This window comes from Xenopus laevis, chromosome 4L (genome assembly GCF_017654675.1).
Source record: "Xenopus laevis strain J_2021 chromosome 4L, Xenopus_laevis_v10.1, whole genome shotgun sequence".
Lineage (NCBI taxonomy): Eukaryota > Metazoa > Chordata > Amphibia > Anura > Pipidae > Xenopus > Xenopus laevis.
The window spans coordinates 9,876,871-9,895,219 of record NC_054377.1 but is presented as its reverse complement, the minus strand read 5'-3'; the positions used below and the strand labels follow the sequence as shown (position 1 = coordinate 9,895,219).

Below are 18,349 nucleotides of genomic sequence, written 5' to 3'. Positions count from 1 at the left end.
GAAAAAAAAAGTTTCATTCTCCTCCCCAAAAACAAACAAAACGGACTCATGCCCTTAAAAATAAAAGGGGTGGGGGATTGGGTAGGGGTTCATCCTCCCCCCCCCAGTAGTGTTCTGTATTTGCATGTTTGGCCTGCACTTTAAATCAAATGCACCTTTAATGTGAAGGAGAGAACTTACTATGGCATCTGTAGTGAGAATAGGGTTGCCGCCTTTTTAAAATATTCTTACCGGCCAGTGGGGGGGCAGTGACACACCAGGAGGCGGGGCGATGATATAAAGGGGCGGGATGATGATGTAAAGGGGCGGGATGATGTAAAGGGGTGGGATGATGATGTAAAGGGGCGGGATGATGATGTAAAGGGGCGGGATGATGTAAAGGGGCGGGATGATGATGTAAAGGGGCGGGATGATGATGTAACGGGGTGGGATGATGATGTAACAGGGAGGGATGATGACACTGAGGGGAATGCGATGACATCACCAGACGTCTGGAATGGTCTTTGGGAAGGATGAGTAAGAGAAAGGTAAATTTTTACTGGATGAGGGGCTAAAGAAGTGAGGAAAAGAGGCTGTTCTGATGTTCTTCTGCTTAGGAAAGATTTGAGAAAGGTTTCTAATGTTTTTCCTAAGCAGAAGAACATCAGAGCAGCCTCTTTCTTTCTCCTGACAACTTCCTTGACAACTTGGTGGTCAGACTGGTGGGAAAATGACCAGCAGGTGGCACTGTTGTAACAAAATTCATTCATATTAACAGCACATGTATCCCTTAATATCTTGGAATAAAAAGAAAATAAATAATGAATGTAAATGACAAAAGCGCTTAGACTAGCCCCTCATCAATTTTACATTTAGTTATTTTAAAGGTTTACTTATCCTTTAAGGGGGTGGGACAGGGGCTTACGGGGCTGTACTGGGTGGCAACCCTAAGTGAGAAGGGGAGGGGGATGAACACTGAGGGATATGCATTAGGCAAAGCCTAGAGATGAGAAAAAGCTTTCCAGTAATCATGTGCTGATCGCAATTTCCCAACCCGCCCCCGACACTAACTCGCCCTCCCTTAGCCCACGCCCACCTGCACCCGGGTTGCTTTTATAGACAGGCGCCGCCCCACCGATGATGTCACAAAAGGAGTGGGACGAGCAGGCGCAGCGACTATAAAAGATGCACCCGGAAGTCGGAAAGCCGGCATTTGAAGGTGGTGGGCGGGGAGAGCAGGAGAAAAGTTCAACCCGCACAAGTGAAGAAGAGTGCGAGGTCGGGCCGAACCCGCCAACCCGTGGGTATCGGGCAGCCCTCATATCACTACTTTCCAGCCTATCAGTGGGGACGATTTACATCAGAAGGGGAAGTTCCCATCTTTAGGCACACCCCCAAAACATGGGATTTGATTCTGATTGGATGCAAGAGACTTACTAACACTTTCCAACGGATTCAACAAGACAGGTTTCCGTTGCAATTTCACGGTCTCGAGGACGCACGCTTACACAAACACACACACAGGCTTCCCACACTCACACCAGCGTTGGAAAGGAGGACACAGGGGAAAAAATAAACAATTAAACCTGAAATACTGTCTAGAGACCTTCCACAACCTCCCTTTCCAGAGACTGCCGGGTGCAGAAATATCTTTTTCTCTCTTTTTGGTTGAACGTCTTGGAGTTTTGCTGATGGGACTCTCGCTAGTCTTTGGACATGGTAAGCATGCCCCGCCCCTTGCGACCTCCGCACAAGGTTTAGCAGAAAAGGGGGAGGAGCACTTGGTAAAAAGAAAATGAAAGGTAAAAATCAAGCCGAAGTGTGATTGTTGTGGAGGCTGCTGCAGGCACACACTGGTGTAAGATAGAGATTAAAGTTTGAGATTTGTTTCTATTTCTCACTTGGCATGGTGCTGGCAGAACTTCCCAGCTCACACGTGGAACACACAGAATAAAAGGTTTATTGGCAAAACTCCAGTGCTTACGTCCTTGTCCCGGGGAGATCGTGGTCCAGTCTCTCCCAGGAACCAATCAGACGCGGCTAGTCCTATTTTCATGGCGCCATGCGAGTGGCATGTTACTTAGGCTCCTCCCCCTGGTTGCAGTTCTTCTGGGCACCACTAGGTGAGGACAAGGAGGCTGTGAGGGGGTCAGGGATGGGACTGTTGGCAGTAGCAGTGCAGTCCTGGCTGTGGTTAGAGGTCACCTCTGAATGAACGGGTTTGCTGAGGTCGATGTCCTGAATGAGCCGGATAAGACTTTTTACTTTTTCAAGTGAGCTGTGCATATCTTTCTGCCGGGATAGGATACTGGTCTTCATTTCCATGCATTTCTGAAATATAATAAACAGTCCAATCAGAAGGCTCGTGTCTCAGCAAACCAACCAACCAACAGGCGCCCAAGTCTGCTTTGTATAATAGCCGGCGCTTACTAACCATAGGCCAAAAGATGTGAATTAAAGGGCATGTAAAGGCAAAAAAATAAAATCCCATTTGTACTTTCGTTAATGAAAAAAACCCCGTCTCTAATATACTTTAATTTAAAAATAAGTACTGTTTTTATAAGAAACCTGACTGTATGCAGTGAAATTCTCCCTTCATTTACTGCTGTGGATAGGAATTGTCAGACGGTCCCTAACTGCTCTGCAGGGAAACAATCATACTTATGAACAGCAGGGGGAGCCCTCGCCTTACTTCCCAGCCATGCAGAACTTAAGCAGCTTTGTTTGTTTCCCTGTAGAGCAGTCGGCGACTGTGTAGAGATTTGTATTGGATTTTATTTTTGGCTTTACATCCCCTTTACTGTTTCCAACTCCAGCTGCAGGGACAAAGATCATGGAGCCAGATTTAAACAGATAAACTGGGATTCTATTTGGAGGATTATTTTGCTGCAGCCACTGGTTCTGCAGAGTTGGAGAAAGTTTGTATTAAACAATACAAAAACTATAAAATCCACATTAGATTACATGACAACACAGGACCCAGTGCAATTTGTATATTCTGATTATTAATCAGTCTTGTGTATCGGCTTCTGGCAGATATTATTTGACCAGACCACACTGAGCATGTGCACAGTCTTGGTCTTGCAAAGATGTATAACAAAGTTACAAGATGGTGACCCCCTGTGGCCAATTTTGAAAGCATAAATCATTTGTTTGATTAGGCTTGTGGTGCAGTAAGTTCATGTTTATGTTTATTATACAAAATACAGCATTTCTAGCCTTATTCTATTTTAGACTTCCCCTTTAAAGGACCAGTACCGCCAAATTAGGATTATATTTAATCCCCCGCACCCAAATTGTTATAGTAGTAGGTCAGGACATACCAATATTGGAAACACATTTTTGTATGATATTTGGTGCGTGTATGGCGGGAGACAATTTGACTGATATCAGCAGAAGACTTGGATATCGGTCGGCTCGTCGATCGGGCTGGACGTAAAATTTTGACTGAACGCCTTTGTAGGCACCCAAACATCAGCCATTGTTAGTGCTGAATCGTCAGATACAGGTATAATTCTATTGGTTCTCTCTGTATACCTGACCATTCAGCTCTACACATGTGTATTGAAACAAATGATCTTTCTAGGAAAGATTTTTCCAGGAAAGATTGTAATTGTAACGTATGTATTTATGGCCACCTTTCCTCTACCTTTTTTTTAGGGATGCACCAAATCCACTAATTGGGATTTTGGCCGAATCCCAGAATCCTTTGTGAAAGATTCGGGGTGAATACATAACCAAATCCTAATTTGCATATGCAAATTACTGGAGGAAAACGATAAAAAATGTGACTTTCTTGTTTTGTGACAAAAAGTCCCGTGACTTCCTTTCCTGCACCTATTTTACATATGCAAATTAGGATTATGATTGGGTTCAGCCAGGCTCAAGGATGTAGCCGAATCCAAATCCTGCTGAAAAAGGCAGAATCCCGAACCGAATCCTGGATTTAATGCATCCCTAGTTTTTGTTTCCTTAAATCTTCAGCTTGAATGTGACTTTCACAGTGCCCCATAGCAGAAAGTATGGATGCACAGAATCCAGGATTCGGTTCGAGATTCTGCCTTTTTCAGCAGGATTGGGATGTGACCTAATCTCTCTGCCTGGCCAAATCAAATCCGATTTCTAATTTGCATATGCAAATAAGGGGAGGGAAGTCATAAAACAAGGAAGTGTAAAATGTTTCCCCCTTCCCACCCCTAATTTGCATAAATTAATTCAGAAATTCAGATTTGGTTCGGTATTTGGCTGAATCTTTTATGAAGGATTCGGGGGTTCGGCCGAATCCAAAATAGTGGATTCAATGCATCCCTAGCAGAAAGGTGATGGGCAGCTTGAATTCCTCTGTGCTTCAAACCAATGACCTAAAGCATCTAAGCTTTTTTTTTTTGTTTTTTTTGTTTAAGCGTCTCCAGTTTAAATTTAAGATTCTTTTCCTTTCGACAGCTTCAGAGTAATGTTGTGAGCATACATTTTAACTGCAGACGCTGGAAAAAGCTTAGTTCATCGGTGTGAATAGAACTTCTACGCACAGAGGAATTCAAGCAGCCGTCACCTTTTCACCTGTCTGCTATGGGGCAGTTTGGAAGCCACATTCAAGCTTTTTCCCTGGCAGAAGGTCTGTAATGACAGTTGGTACAGTCACAATATTTATAAAACGGAAAATATAGGCTCAGATCAACAGCTGTTAACGCTGAATCACCAGAGGTACTTACTGCTATGGAACTGCTGAGCTGTTTCATTTTCTGCTCCAACTGTTCTCGTTCCTGTTTAAGGTCTGTACTCCACTTGAGTAGTTTTTGCTTCTCCTCCTCTTTAGCTGAAAGGAAACAACAACAGTATAATATCACCTGCAGTTGGTCTTCATTTTTTTTTTCAATGCTACTAGTTGCTGTTACTAGTACATATTCATATTCTAAGACTATTTTGCAATTGGTTGCCGAATGATTTAGCTTATATTTACTCAGCAGCCCTCCAGGGTGGAATTTCGTCTGGTTGCTGGAGATGGGGGAATTCACAAAAAGTGTCGGGAACGAAAAAATATCTTTTAAATGTCGTAGAAAGTGTCGTAGGAAAAGAGCATTTACCCTCCAATTTTCCCACGTTTACGGCACTTTAGTGTTGTTAAAAGTGGCTGGGTTTTTTTCGACGCCACTTTTCCTGACATTTTTTCATGAATTTCTTGTAAACTTGTTTGTTTTGCTGACAATTTTTCAGACACATTAGGCTTTCCAAAATGAAAATGTCGGTCAAATTGTCTTTTGAAAACACTCGGTAAAATGTTGTCTGTCCGACGCAAAGATATACGACGTTTTAGAAAATGGTCGGACTTACGAGACATTCAGAGACGGGAACATCTTTGTCACAGCCTTTGTGAATTTGACGTTCGTACGACATTTTATAAATTTGCCGCCACTTCTGGGTTACTTATTTTACCGACATTTTTGTGAATTCCCCCATTAGAGTCTCCAGCAACCAGACAGCAGCTTAAATGAGAGATTAGAAGAGGAATAGCGAGGGCCTGAACAGGAGGAGAAGTAATAAAATCGTAGCCTCACAAAGCAAAAGTACTTTGCACTACTATTTTGAATTACGCTTTAACTAAAGGCTGAATTTCTATTCTTATGTGTATTTATTTTTAGGGATGCACTGAATCCACTATTTTGGATTCGGCCGAACCCCCGAAACCTTCGCAAAAGAATTTGATTTGCATATGCATATTAGGGGTGGGAAGGGGAAAACATTTTTTTCTTCCTTGTTTTGTGACAAAACTAGGGATGCACCGAATCCTCTATTTTGGATTCGGTCGAACCCCCGAAATCCTTTGCAAAAGATTCGGCCCGAATACGAAGCAAATTTGCATATGCAAATTAGGGGTGGGAAGGGGAAAACATTTTTTACTTCCTTGTTTAGTGGGGGGGGGGGAAAACTCACGCGATTCCTCTCCCTGTCAATAAATTTGCATATGCAAATTAGGATTTGGATTCAGTTCGACCGGGCAGAAGGATTTGGCCGAATCTGAATCCAGCTGAAAAAGGCCAAATCCTGGCTGGATCCCGAACTGAATTCTGGATTCGGTGCATCCCTAGAAAAAACATCACATGCTTTCCCTCCCCGCCTTTAATTTGCATATGCAAATTAGGAATCGATTCGGCAGAAGGATTAGACTGAATCTGAATCCTGCTAAAAAAACAAATCCTGCCCGAATCCCGGATTCAGTGCATTCCTAGACAAAACATCACGTGATTTCTCCACCCCTAATTTGCATATGCAAATTAGGATTCGGTTCGGCAGAAGGATTCGGCTGAATCCAAATCCTGCTATAAATAAAAAAAAATCCCGAACCGAATCCTGGATTCTGTTTAGGAGAGACGTACCTGCTTTATACGCTATGTACGAGTGGACAATGGCTAAGGTTCCAGGCCAAGGGATGGCGTCCTCCTTCTTCATCATCTGGAAAAACATTAACAACACGTTAACACTCACATGTAACAAATAAGCCACAATCACACGTCTTATTCATGTATTACACAGGATAGTGCATCAGTATTACACAGGATTTTGTCATGCACAAGCCACACACACAGCCACCTCTTTGCCCAATCGAGTCAAGCCGTTTGCCAGTTATTCATGTCCCATTATATTAATCAAGAGAATACATCGAATGCTCCCCACATGTTTGGTAATGGCAATAATATAACCCGGATATCATTGAATATTGTTATACAGGTGTGGCATCACTTATCTCGGAAACCCAATATGAATCAGGTCCGGATTTCAGGAAGGGTCCATTGAGCACATTTTAAGTAAATTAAAAAAGTATCGTGCTGTTTGACCGTCACCATGTTGGGCCACTTGACTTCTTTCTCCAGGTCTCTGGTAGCCACAAGTAGCCCTGACTTCATGCATAGTCTAGCAGCCTGATATGGAGGTTTTTACACCTCAGTTTTTAAAAAAGTGCCCCAATTTCAATTGTATAGAGATCAGACCATTTTAGGACATTCTACTCTTTGTACTGAAGCTGCTATGGGGGCAGCCATTCAAAGCTGAAAAAGGAGAAATGGCACAGGATACACAGCAGATAATCAATAAGCTCTGTAATATACAATGGGATTCCTCAGAACTTATCTGTTATCTACTGTGTATCCTGTGCTTGAATGGCTGCCCCCATGGCTACACAGCAGCTTGTTTATATAAACTATAGTAGTACTTATCTGTTATCTACTGTGTATCCTGTGCTTGAATGGCTGCCCCCATGGCTACACAGCAGATTGTTTATATAAACTATAGTAGTACTTATCTGTTATCTACTGTGTATCCTGTGCTTGAATGGCTGCCCCCATGGCTACACAGCAGCTTCTTTATATAAACTATAGTAGTACTTATCTGTTATCTACTGTGTATCCTGTGCTTGAATGGCTGCCCCCATGGCTACACAGCAGCTTGTTTATATAAACTATAGTAGTACTTATCTGTTATCTACTGTGTATCCTGTGCTTGAATGGCTGCCCCCATGGCTACACAGCAGCTTGTTTATATAAACTATAGTAGTACTTATCTGTTATCTACTGTGTATCCTGTGCTTGAATGGCTGCCCCCATGGCTACACAGCAGCTTCTTTATATAAACTATAGTTGTTTTTCTGCAGCAAACACACCAATTTTACCAGTGCATTATACTGTATTTCCTTTAAAACACAAAGAGAACTAAAGTCTAACTAAAGAAGTTGGTAGAAATGTTGTACATGATGTTTTGTGCCTCTGTACCAGCCCAAGGCAACCACAGCCCTTTAGCAGTAAAGATCTGTGTCTCCAAAGATGCCCCAGTAGCTCCCCATCTTCTTTCCTGCTGATTCACTGCACATGCTCTGTGCTGCTGTCACTTACTGAGCTTAGGGACCTACTCACAATATACAGTACACATAGAATAGAAATGTCACAATATAAGGCTGATTAGTAATTCATACAGATAATTACTACATGGCAGCACAGAAACCAGTGCAATTAGCATCAGAATTTAATAATCAGCAAACCTGTAGCATCAGCTTATATTACAGCCAGGGAAGCTCATTTTCTGCTGGATAATTAGTGACGAGCCCTAAGCTTAGCTTCTCAACAGCCAATCAGAGCCCACTGAGCATGTGAGTGTCACAGACACTTTCCAAGATGGTGACCCCCTGTGACAAGTTTGAAGTCCTGGATCATTGCTGCTATTGACAAGCTGAAACCTTAGGCGGGTGTAATAAGTTCACTATATAAAACATGGCATTTTTAGCCATATTCATATTTAGGGTTTAGTTCTCCTTTAAGACTGAAGAAGCGTTGGGTTGCATGTAAAGAAAAAAAAAAAACAGAAAAAGCAAGAGAGACTGGATGAGGTAGAGATGGATGATTTCTCAAGTCTGCCCTAGATTCTTCCTACTCCCCTAGGCCGTTAGTGGGTCACACAGTACCTGGTCATGGCATTTGGGACAGATCCACATGCCCTTGGGAATGGATTTGAGAGGAGGCTCCAAACAGTCCAGGTGGTAAACACGTGAACACGTGTCGCACATCAGTAACTGTCCGCTCTTTCTGCAGATGCTGCAAAAATCCTCATGGATGTCAGCCTGTAGAAAGCACAGGAGAGAGGAGAGGTCAGTCTATTCCTTTAGCAGCCTCTCTTCCTTTGTCTTGTTCAACCATGAGCACAAAATATAGTCTCATATGGTCTGTGGCCTTTACATAAGGGTATTATAATGAAGGGGCTACTGAACAGAGGGCAATACCAGTGACTCTTCATCCTACAAACCCATTCAGCTGCTTATGCAGAAAGACGAATCTCCCTCTCTTCCTTTTATACAACAAGCACCAATAGGCCTCTCCAGAGATTTCCTTAATTATATATAGACTTATAACTGTTCCACAGGGGATTCTGGGAGTTAAAATCTTAAAGATGTTGTTCAACTTCCAACACATTTTCCAGTTCAGTTGGTTTCAGATAAATCACCAGAGTTAAAGACTTTTTCCAATTACTTTTCAATTTCTATGTGTGACCGTTTTTCTAATATTGAAGTGTTAATCTAATTTTCCATCTTTCTAAAGCAGCTCCGGGAAGGGGGGGGGGTCACCGACCCTGTAAATGGATACATTTAGTTTCTTATCTTTGTCCCTGCTGAGCAGAATCCCTGGGTTTTGTTAAAGGCAGCTGTTAGAATTGATACAATAGTTGATATTCCACATATGCTGCTGAGAAATGTATCAACTAAGGGCAGAGACACACGGTCAGATTCGGGGAGGTTAATCATCCGGCAACAAATCTCCTCTCCTCTTCTTCAGGGCGACTAATCTCCCCGAACTGCCTCCCCGCCAGCTAGAATGTAAATCGCTGGCGGGATGGCACTCGGAGCGCGTCGTTTTCCAAGGTTGTCTGGACAACTTGGAATTTGCATTCTACCTGGCGGGAAGGCACTTCAGGCGACTTCAGAAAACGAAACACTCTGAGTGCCACCCCGCCGGCGATTTGCATTCTAGCCCGGGCAACTTCGGAAAACGAAGCACTCAGAGTACCGTCCTGCTGGCGATTTGCATTCTACCCGTAAGGAAGGCACTTCGGGCGACTTCAGAAAACGAAACGCTCTGAGTGCCATCCCGCCGGCGATTTGCATTCTAGCCCGGGGAACTTTGGAAAACGAAGTGCTTTGAGTGCAATCCCGCCATCGATTTGCATTCTAGCCTGGGCAACTTTGGAAAACGAAGCGCTCAGAGTACCGTCCTGCTGGCGATTTGCATTCTAGCCGGCAGAAAGGCACTTTGGGCGACTTCGGAAAACAAAGTGCTTCGAGTGCCATCCCGCCGGCGATTTGCATTCTAGCCCGGGCAACATCGGAAAACTAAGTGCTTCGAGTGCTTCGAGTGCCATCCTGCTGGCGATTTGCATTCTAGCCCGGGCAACTTCGGAAAACGAAGCGCTCAGAGTACCGTCCTGCTGGCGATTTGCATTCTAGCCGGCAGGAAGGCACTTCGGGCGACTTCAGAAAACGAAACGCTCTGAGTGCCATCCCGCCGGCGATTTGCATTCTAGCCCGGGGAACTTTGGAAAACGAAGTGCTTTGAGTGCAATCCCGCCATCGATTTGCATTCTAGCCTGGGCAACTTCGGAAAATGAAGCGCTCAGAGTACCGTCCTGCTGGCGATTTGCATTCTAGCCGGCAGAAAGGCACTTTGGGCGACTTCGGAAAACAAAGTGCTTCGAGTGCCATCCCGCCGGCGATTTGCATTCTAGCCTGGGCAACATCGGAAAACTAAGTGCTTCGAGTGCCATCCTGCTGGCGATTTGCATTCTAGCCTGCAGAAGGTAGGGGAAGGCAGTTTGGGGAGATTAGTCGCCCCGAAGAAGAGGAGATTTGACGCCGGGCAACTAATCTCCCCGAATCTGACCGTGTGTCTCTGCCCTTAATGCTGCAAAATTGTAACAGTTCAGAATCTGCACCTGAAATACTGAGCTGCCAAATTGAAATACCAGAGACAGGGACATTAAACTTTAAAATTACATTTTGAAAAAAAAAAACGTCAAAAAAGAAAAAATGGAAAGCAATTGAAAAAAGTCTTTCTGGAGAACAATCTGAAAACAACTCAACTGAAAAAGTGTTTGGAAGTTGAACAACCCCTTTAAAGGATTTGTTCACCTGTGAATGAACAGTTAGTATGATGTAGAGAGTGAAATTCTGAGAAAATTTGCAATTGGTTTTAATTTTTTATTATTTGTGGTTTTTGAGTTATTTAGCAGCTCTCCCGTTTGCAGTTTTAGCCATCTGGTTGCTAGGGTTCAAAGTCCCCTAGCGACCATGTATTTATTTGAATAAGAGACTGGAATATGAATAGGAGAGGGGCTGAATAGATAGAGGAGTAATAAAAAGTAGCAATAACAATAAAACTAGTCTCACAGAGCACTTGTCTTTTTAGATGGGGGTCAGTGACCCCCCTTTTAATGCTGGACAGAGTCAGAAGAAAAAGGCAAATAATTAAAAAACAAATAAATAAATAAATAAATAATGTAGGCCAATGGAAAAATTGCTTGAAATTAACCATTCCATAACATACTAAAAGTTAACTTAAAGGTGAACAACCCCTTTAAGGGACACAGACTTCCCATTTCTGCTGCAGCATTAGAATATTCTTCTTTAATACTATAAAAGAGCCATAAATATCCTGTAAATTATATCCTTATAAACAGTGACTAGTGATGTCATCAGTTATAAACGGTGAGTAGTGATGTCATTTTTGTCACACGACTTCAAAAACTTATAATAAATAAAGTTCCCCTTGTTGAAAAATATGAGGATATTAGAAGTAACCTCGGAGTTCCATGACCTGTATAAAAACACTTGTGCTTTTATATGGTCATGGAACTCCTCGGTGACTTATAATATCCTTATATTTTACAATAGGGGGTACTTTATACACTATGGGGTACATTTACTAAGGGTTGAATTTCGAAGTGCTAAAACTTCGAAATTTGACCATCGAATTGAAAAAATTCGATAGTCAACGTTTTTTTTATTGAATTTAGCTGTTTTCGATCGAATTCAAATCGTTCGATCGATTGTAGAAACCGTTCGATTTAATCGATCAATCTAACTATTTTCAAAAAAAAACTTTGACTTCTTAAAACTTAGCCAAATACTGGCTATAGGTTCTAGGAGGTCCCCATAGGCGAAGTTTTTTTTAAAGAGACAGTACCTTGATTTTCGAATGGTCGCATATTCTAAGTTTTTTCAATTCGAATCTAATTTTGGCCTATTCGATGGTCGAAGTACCCAAAAATTACTTTGAAATTCTAAGTTTTTGAATTCGAAAATTCACTTCTAATTCACTTCGACCCTTAGTAAATGGGCCCCTATATATCAGCCGACCCATAACAGACTTGCCAGCACCAGTATCCCCAAAACTAAATGTAATTTGACTTAGTTTAGGAGGAGCAGCCTGAGTTCTAAAATAAACCCTTCTGCTTGTACCACTGAATCTGCTTCTACTCTCATACAGAAAAAGGAAACAAATCTACGGATGTAAGAATATGTTAAGAATAAACCCACAAGAAGGTAAATGGGTGAAATCTGTATAGTGATGAGTAGCGGAGACACTGATGAATGATAGAGATGGGAATATGGCTGTCCTAGTTCAGCTGAAGAAAACTAGTAGAGAAGCCGTGAAATAAAAAAGAAAGGCAGCTAGTTAGGACGGCAGTTAGGAGAAAGGTGACATTTAGTTATTTAGTTCCCACCTATACATACTGCAAGTTGTTTGCCCCAAACAGCAGCGTTTCATGGCTCCTTGGAATGAAGGAACACACAATTTCTTAAGATGACAGCAAAAGACTCAAGTTATTGAATATTTGGTGCTTTTATTTATTTATATATATATATATATATATATATATATATATATATATATATATATATATATATAGCAAAGATGCGAAGAAGCAGACGGTATATATATATCCATCCACCCGAAATCTGCCCGATGCACCACCATGAGCCTCAATATAAACCAGAAGCAGAGCACTGCTCCATCTAGGCCAACGCTTCCTCGAGGGATCCTCAAGGCAGGTTATCTAATTATATGGTGAGCAATGTACATAACTCAACTCACTGCAGAATATGTATATATATATATATATATATATATATATATATATATAACCAGGATGTAACCAGAACGAGCGGAACCCTACAAAGAAGAAAAGATCCCTAATAAAAAATAAGGCAGAGAAAGTGACAGAAAGGGTCCGGGCAACACTATCCGCCAACTAGTGATGTGCGGGTTGGGCGGGTTCAGGGCAACCTCACTGCTCCTCTTGCGGGTGGGTTCGGTTTCAGCTATTCCACTTGCTATCCCCGCCCGCGACCTTAGATTGCCGACTTCCTGTTTTTTGATTAGCACATGCCCTGCCCCTTTTGTGAAGTCATCAGCAGGGCGGTGCAAGTCTATGAATGGAAGGGGAAGGAGGTGCGGGTCCGGGTTGGGGTTTTCTCGCCCCGCACATCACTACCGCCAGCTGCACTGTGCGTGCCTGTTTTTCAGCACAAACCATGGGTTTCTCTCTCTTTCCAATCTTTTCCCAGAAATCCCTTATTGAAAATGGGTGCAGAACTACTAAAGTCATTTTACCTTTACTTCCCCTTTAAACCTTTAAAATAAGCAAAAGTAAAATTGATGAGGGGGCTATTCTAAGCATTTTTGCAATGTACATTCATTATTTATTTTCTTTTAATTCCAAGATATTAAGGGATACATGTACTGTTAATATGAATGAATTTTGTTACAACAGCGCCACCTGCTGGTCATTTTCCCACCAGTCTGACCAGCAAGTTGTCAAGGAAGTTGTCAGGAGAAAGAAAGAGGCTGCTGTGATGTTCTTATGCTTAGTAAAAAAAAAAAATAGAAACCTTTCTCACATCTTTCCTAAGCAGAAGAACATTATTTACTTATTCTAAAGGTTTACTTATCCTTTAAATGCCACGGCCGATTTTGATTTTCAGGGAGGTACACCCTTGCTTGTGGGGTGCACCATGGATAAAGAAGGTGTCAGCAAATGGCCCTTTATTGTGGCTTTTATTAGTGGCAACGAGAGGAGAGAGTTTCGAGCGGTGGTGTCACTTTAAGGCTGAGGGACTTATTTTAAAGGTTTACTTATCCTTTAAAACACTACTCGTGCACTGGGCCAAATTAGGCTGATCTGATTGGATCATAGTGCTGGCCCACCAGGACCTGCAGACAAGGACTGAATGATGTGGTGCTCATCCAATGGGATCTTCATACCTGGATATCTGGACAATAATTGGTCAGATATTGGTTCCTATAAGCTGGAGGGCCAGGCCAGCAGTTATTATTGGTTTGTGTATGACCACCTTTACCCATGGCAACGATGCAGCTGGCAATCTCTGATTGGTTGCTATGTATTACTGGTAGGTCACACATAGATCAGACTGATGATAAATAAAAATATGAACATTTTATTTATATAAACATCTCATGCCTGACGCGTTTCGTGTCACTAGGACACTTAGTCTTAGACTTGAACACAAACACGCATGGGCTGATATTTAAAGGTCAAATGACCAATCACAAGGAAAGGGGAAACGAACAACACTGCTAACAAATTAAGGAATCACATGCCCTGTAATAAAGAATACAGATTTCTAGGGAACATTAAGTACAAAAAACAAGGAATACAGAAGGTAATATTCCTTGTATGTGCCCTAGAAATCTGTTTTCTTTATAACCGGTCACGTGATCCCTTTAATCTGTTAGCACTGTTGTTCTTTTCCCCTCCCCTTTCATGGTGATTGGTCGTTTGGCCTTTAAATAAATATTGGCCCATGCGTTTGTGTTCAAGCCTATGACCAAGTGTCCTAGTGACACGAAACGCGTCAGGCATGAGACGTTTATATAAATAACATTTTCATATTTTTATTTATCGTCAGTCTGATCTATGTGTGACTTACCTGAGTGCCTTGCTCCAACTTTTTGTTTAGTTACATACGATTTCTCCGCTCCCTTCTGCTGAGGGCCTGGGGCAGGAGCACCTGGGCCACCTCTTCAATTCGGTGAGTTATTGCACTGGTGAAGTTTTATGCTTAGACATATTAGTTTGCTGTACTGCTATGTATTACTGCCCAGGTGCAAATTTGGCCAAGCCAGCACCCCCCACATTATCAGCGCTCCATCTTTCAAGGCACCTTCAGTTACTTACGTCGGTGGAAAAAGGACTGGGCAGGGACACAGGCAGGACACTTGCAGGTAAATGACATGTGATCTGTGTCTTTTCACTTTCAGGGGAGTCTGGATGACTGGATGGAGGGGAGGTAGGTGGCAAGGCGCCCAAACCCAGCACCGTGTTGTATTTAGGAGGACGACCTACAGGTTAATAAACACAAATAAAAACAACAAAAACAATTGGGGAGGTTTTACATACCTTAGGCCAGTGATCCTCATTGGCTAGCATGGAAAAGGAAACGGTGCAGCAGATGAAGAGAATTATCATACACAATGAGCAAGACAAAGGAAGCTCAGGCTTATAGACATGCGAGCAAAGGAAAAATATAGGGTTATACAGAGTTAAATATAGTTAAAGTCGTAAGTCTGCATGCAAAACACCCACAATGTGTAATCACAAGGGGGAGGTAGAACTTACATTTCTATTATGTTGGGACACAGTTTAGTCCAAACACATCATATATATTCGATACATAAAGATTCTTCCTGCTTCATAAGTGCCGTGACCCCGACCCCTACCTGGGGTATTTATTTATTATGCCCGTGGGTGTGCCCCAACATGACACTTGCAAGCAGGGAGTTTTCTTAAAGAAATACGGTTTCCCCAATTGGAGGGCAGGATCTTCCTTTTTATATAAGTTTCATCAAACTTTGTAAATACAATCAATTAAATATTCTGTACTGTTTCTGAAATAATCAAGTTTATGTTCACTATTCCTCTCTCAGCATCTGTTTCTCTTCATTCTGTCTTCATGCAGCAGTTGGGTGTCAGATATTCATTGACAGTTAGATCCAATATATCTTATAGGGGGGCTCCTTTTGCCTAGAAGATGTATTAGAGCTCACTCTATTAAAATCCCCAGACATCATGTCTCTCTACATGCAGAATTTGTGCAAAAGGCAGTTATTTAGTTTGTACTGGATCCATACAGGAGTTGGGTGTCAGATATTCATTGACAGTTAGATCCAATATATCTTATAGGGGGGGCTCCTTTTGCCTAGAAGATGTATTAGAGCTCACTCTATCAAAATCCCCAGACATCAAGTCTCTCTACATGTAGAATTTGGGCAAAAGGCAGTTATTTTGTTTGTACTGGATCCATGCCGCAGTTGTGTGTCAGATATTCATTGACAATTAGATCCAATATATCTTATAGGGGGGCTCCTTTTGCTTAGGAGATGTATTAGAGGTCACTCTATTAAAATCCCCAGACATCATGTCTCTCTACATGCAGAATTTGTGCGTTTTTTTTGTTTGTACTGGATCCATGCAGGAGTTGGGTGTCAGACATTCATTGACAGTTAGATCCAATAATCTTACACAAATGTTTTGGCTGAATCCAAAATAGTGGATTCGGTGCATCCCGACTCTAAACACGTACAAGCTGGGGTGTAACTACAGAGGAAGCAGAGCCTGCGCCTGCAGGGGGCCTGGATGTATAGGGGCCCCACGAGGCCCTCATTATTGAGCAATCTCAACATCTCTGGATATGTTGGGGGCCCTAAAATTTATTTGATGTTGGGCCCAATAACATCTAGTTACACCACTACGTGCAAGAGACGTGGAAAACGAATGCATGTGTTACAGTGAGAGCTTTCTTTCTCAGTCTTAAATAGAGCCTCCAATAGTGCATTGTAACATTCACAGTGTTGGGTAGATTTTTATTATTAGATTATTATTACTATTTTTATTAGATGCTTTATATGCCCTGTGGGCTAAAGGAACAATGGACAAACAGCAACACTTCTGCTGCTTCTGCTACAATAAGAGGTGCAGCAAGTTTTAAGCCTGGTCCAATTAAGATAAGGTCGTTCATATTGGCTTCTGCGTTTGCCCTGCTAGACTGGTGCCGGGAGAGAGCAGAGATTATTATCAGGGAATCTATCTTGAATATTATACCGGGGTCAGGAGTGGAGGCCTTAGCAAGTCATTAAAGGCACATCCATAGGGATTTAACTAACCACAAAACCGATGGCTGTAATAATGAGCCGCCACTTTGCAGCTTCGTTGTTGAGGCGCCAGTTAAGTGCAAAAACCAGGTGATACAGTTCCTGATTAGGAAGTGTCTCTTAGGAAACATGTAGGGGGGTTATCTATCTATCAGATTTTTTTTCTGAAAAAAAAAAAGTCCAACCAAACTAGAATCCATGATTAGACCTTATTTATCATTGAAAAAACTCGACAAAAACGGTTTGAAAAAAAAAAAAACCACGAAAAATTAAATTTTTTGATGATGATGATTTTTTGGGGTTTTATGCCCGAAACACAAAGTCTCTAAAAAATAAATAAATAAAAAAAAGTCCAACCAACCTAGAATCCATGATTTGACCTTATTTATCATTGAAAAAACTCGACAAAAACGGTTCAAAAAAAAAATAAAAAAGACAAAAATTATATTTTTTGATGATGATGATTTTTTTGTGCTTTATGCTCGAAACACAAATTTTGTAAAGATATATAAAAGTCTAACCAAACTAGAATCCATGATTTGACTTTATTTATCATTTTAAAAAAACTTGACAAAAACGGTTCTAAAAAAAACCCCAAAAAATTATATTTTTTGATGATGATGATGATTTTTTAGGGTTTTATGCCTGAAACACAAATTCTGTAAAAAAAAAAAAAAAAAAAAGTCCAACCAAACTAGAATCCATGATTTGACCTTATTTATCATTGAAAAAAAACTCGATAAAATCCTGTAGAAGTTAATGGCAAAGGTCACATTTCACATTTGAAGATATCATGGTCTGCGCTGAGTTCGAACCCCCGTAGTGTCTCTTCTCCATTCTAGCGGCCTAATAGTTTAATTTAAAATTTACATTGTTGCTGGCACTGGGGCACAACATACTCTTATTATGAGTTTCTCAATTTGAATGGAGACTATGGAACAGTAATATTATCCCCAGTGAGACCTTTTGATTGGGCGGCAGTCATAAATAAGGACAGCACCCCTCAACTGTACAGAGGCAGAGTCTCACGATAATCTCGTCTTTTTCATACCAGTAATGGGTGCAGGTCACATCATGGCCACGTCCATCTGTATATCCAAAAACTGATAATACACCGCACCAACCAGGGGAAATCTTCGTAAAAGACTTTATTTAACTAATAAATCCGGGCGTCTTTAAAGGAGAACTAAACCCTAAAAATAAATGTTGTTTAAATGGCATATTTTATATAGTGAACTTATTGCACGAGGCTAAAGTTTCAGCTTGTCAATAGCAGCAATGATCCAGGACTTCAAACTTGTCACAGGGGGTCACCATCTTGGAAAGTGTCTGTGACACTCACATGCTCAGTGGGCTCTGATTGGCTGTTGAGAAGCTAAGCTTAGGGCTCGTCACTAATTATCCAGCAGAAAATGAGCTTCCCTGGCTGTAATATAAGATGATGCTACAGGTTTGCTGATTATTAAATTCTGATGCTAATTGGACTGGTTTCTGTGCTGCCATGTAGTAATTATGTGTATTAATTACTAATCAGCCTTATATTGTGACATTTCTATTCTATGTGTACTGTATATTGTGAGTGGCTCCCTAAGCTCAGTAAGTGACAGCAGCACAGAGCATGTGCAGTGAATCAGCAGAAAAGAAGATGGGGAGCTACTGGGGCA

At 41.6% G+C, this 18,349-nt stretch overlaps 1 protein-coding gene across 9 annotated transcripts in view; it reads right to left on the bottom strand.

Annotated features, from left to right (window-relative positions):
- Positions 1-760: 760 nt before the first annotated feature.
- phf21a.L (PHD finger protein 21A L homeolog) overlaps positions 761-18,349 on the bottom strand; it is a 100,345-nt gene continuing 82,756 nt past the window's right edge. For 5 of the 9 annotated variants that reach the window (XM_041589809.1, XM_041589805.1, XM_041589806.1 and 2 more), the window contains 5 exons: positions 14,713-14,876; positions 8,429-8,584; positions 6,354-6,429; positions 4,692-4,795; positions 761-2,310 (listed from right to left, as the gene is read on the bottom strand). In XM_041589809.1, coding sequence (XP_041445743.1) covers positions 2,056-2,310; positions 4,692-4,795; positions 6,354-6,429; positions 8,429-8,584; positions 14,713-14,876 — 755 coding nt within the window. In that variant the 3' untranslated portion in view covers positions 761-2,055. Of the gene's footprint in view, positions 2,311-4,691; positions 4,796-6,353; positions 6,430-8,428; positions 8,585-14,712; positions 14,877-14,934; positions 14,958-18,349 lie in introns of all 9 variants that reach the window. The other 4 variants (XM_041589811.1, XM_041589810.1, XM_041589813.1 and 1 more) reach the window with 3 other exon arrangements.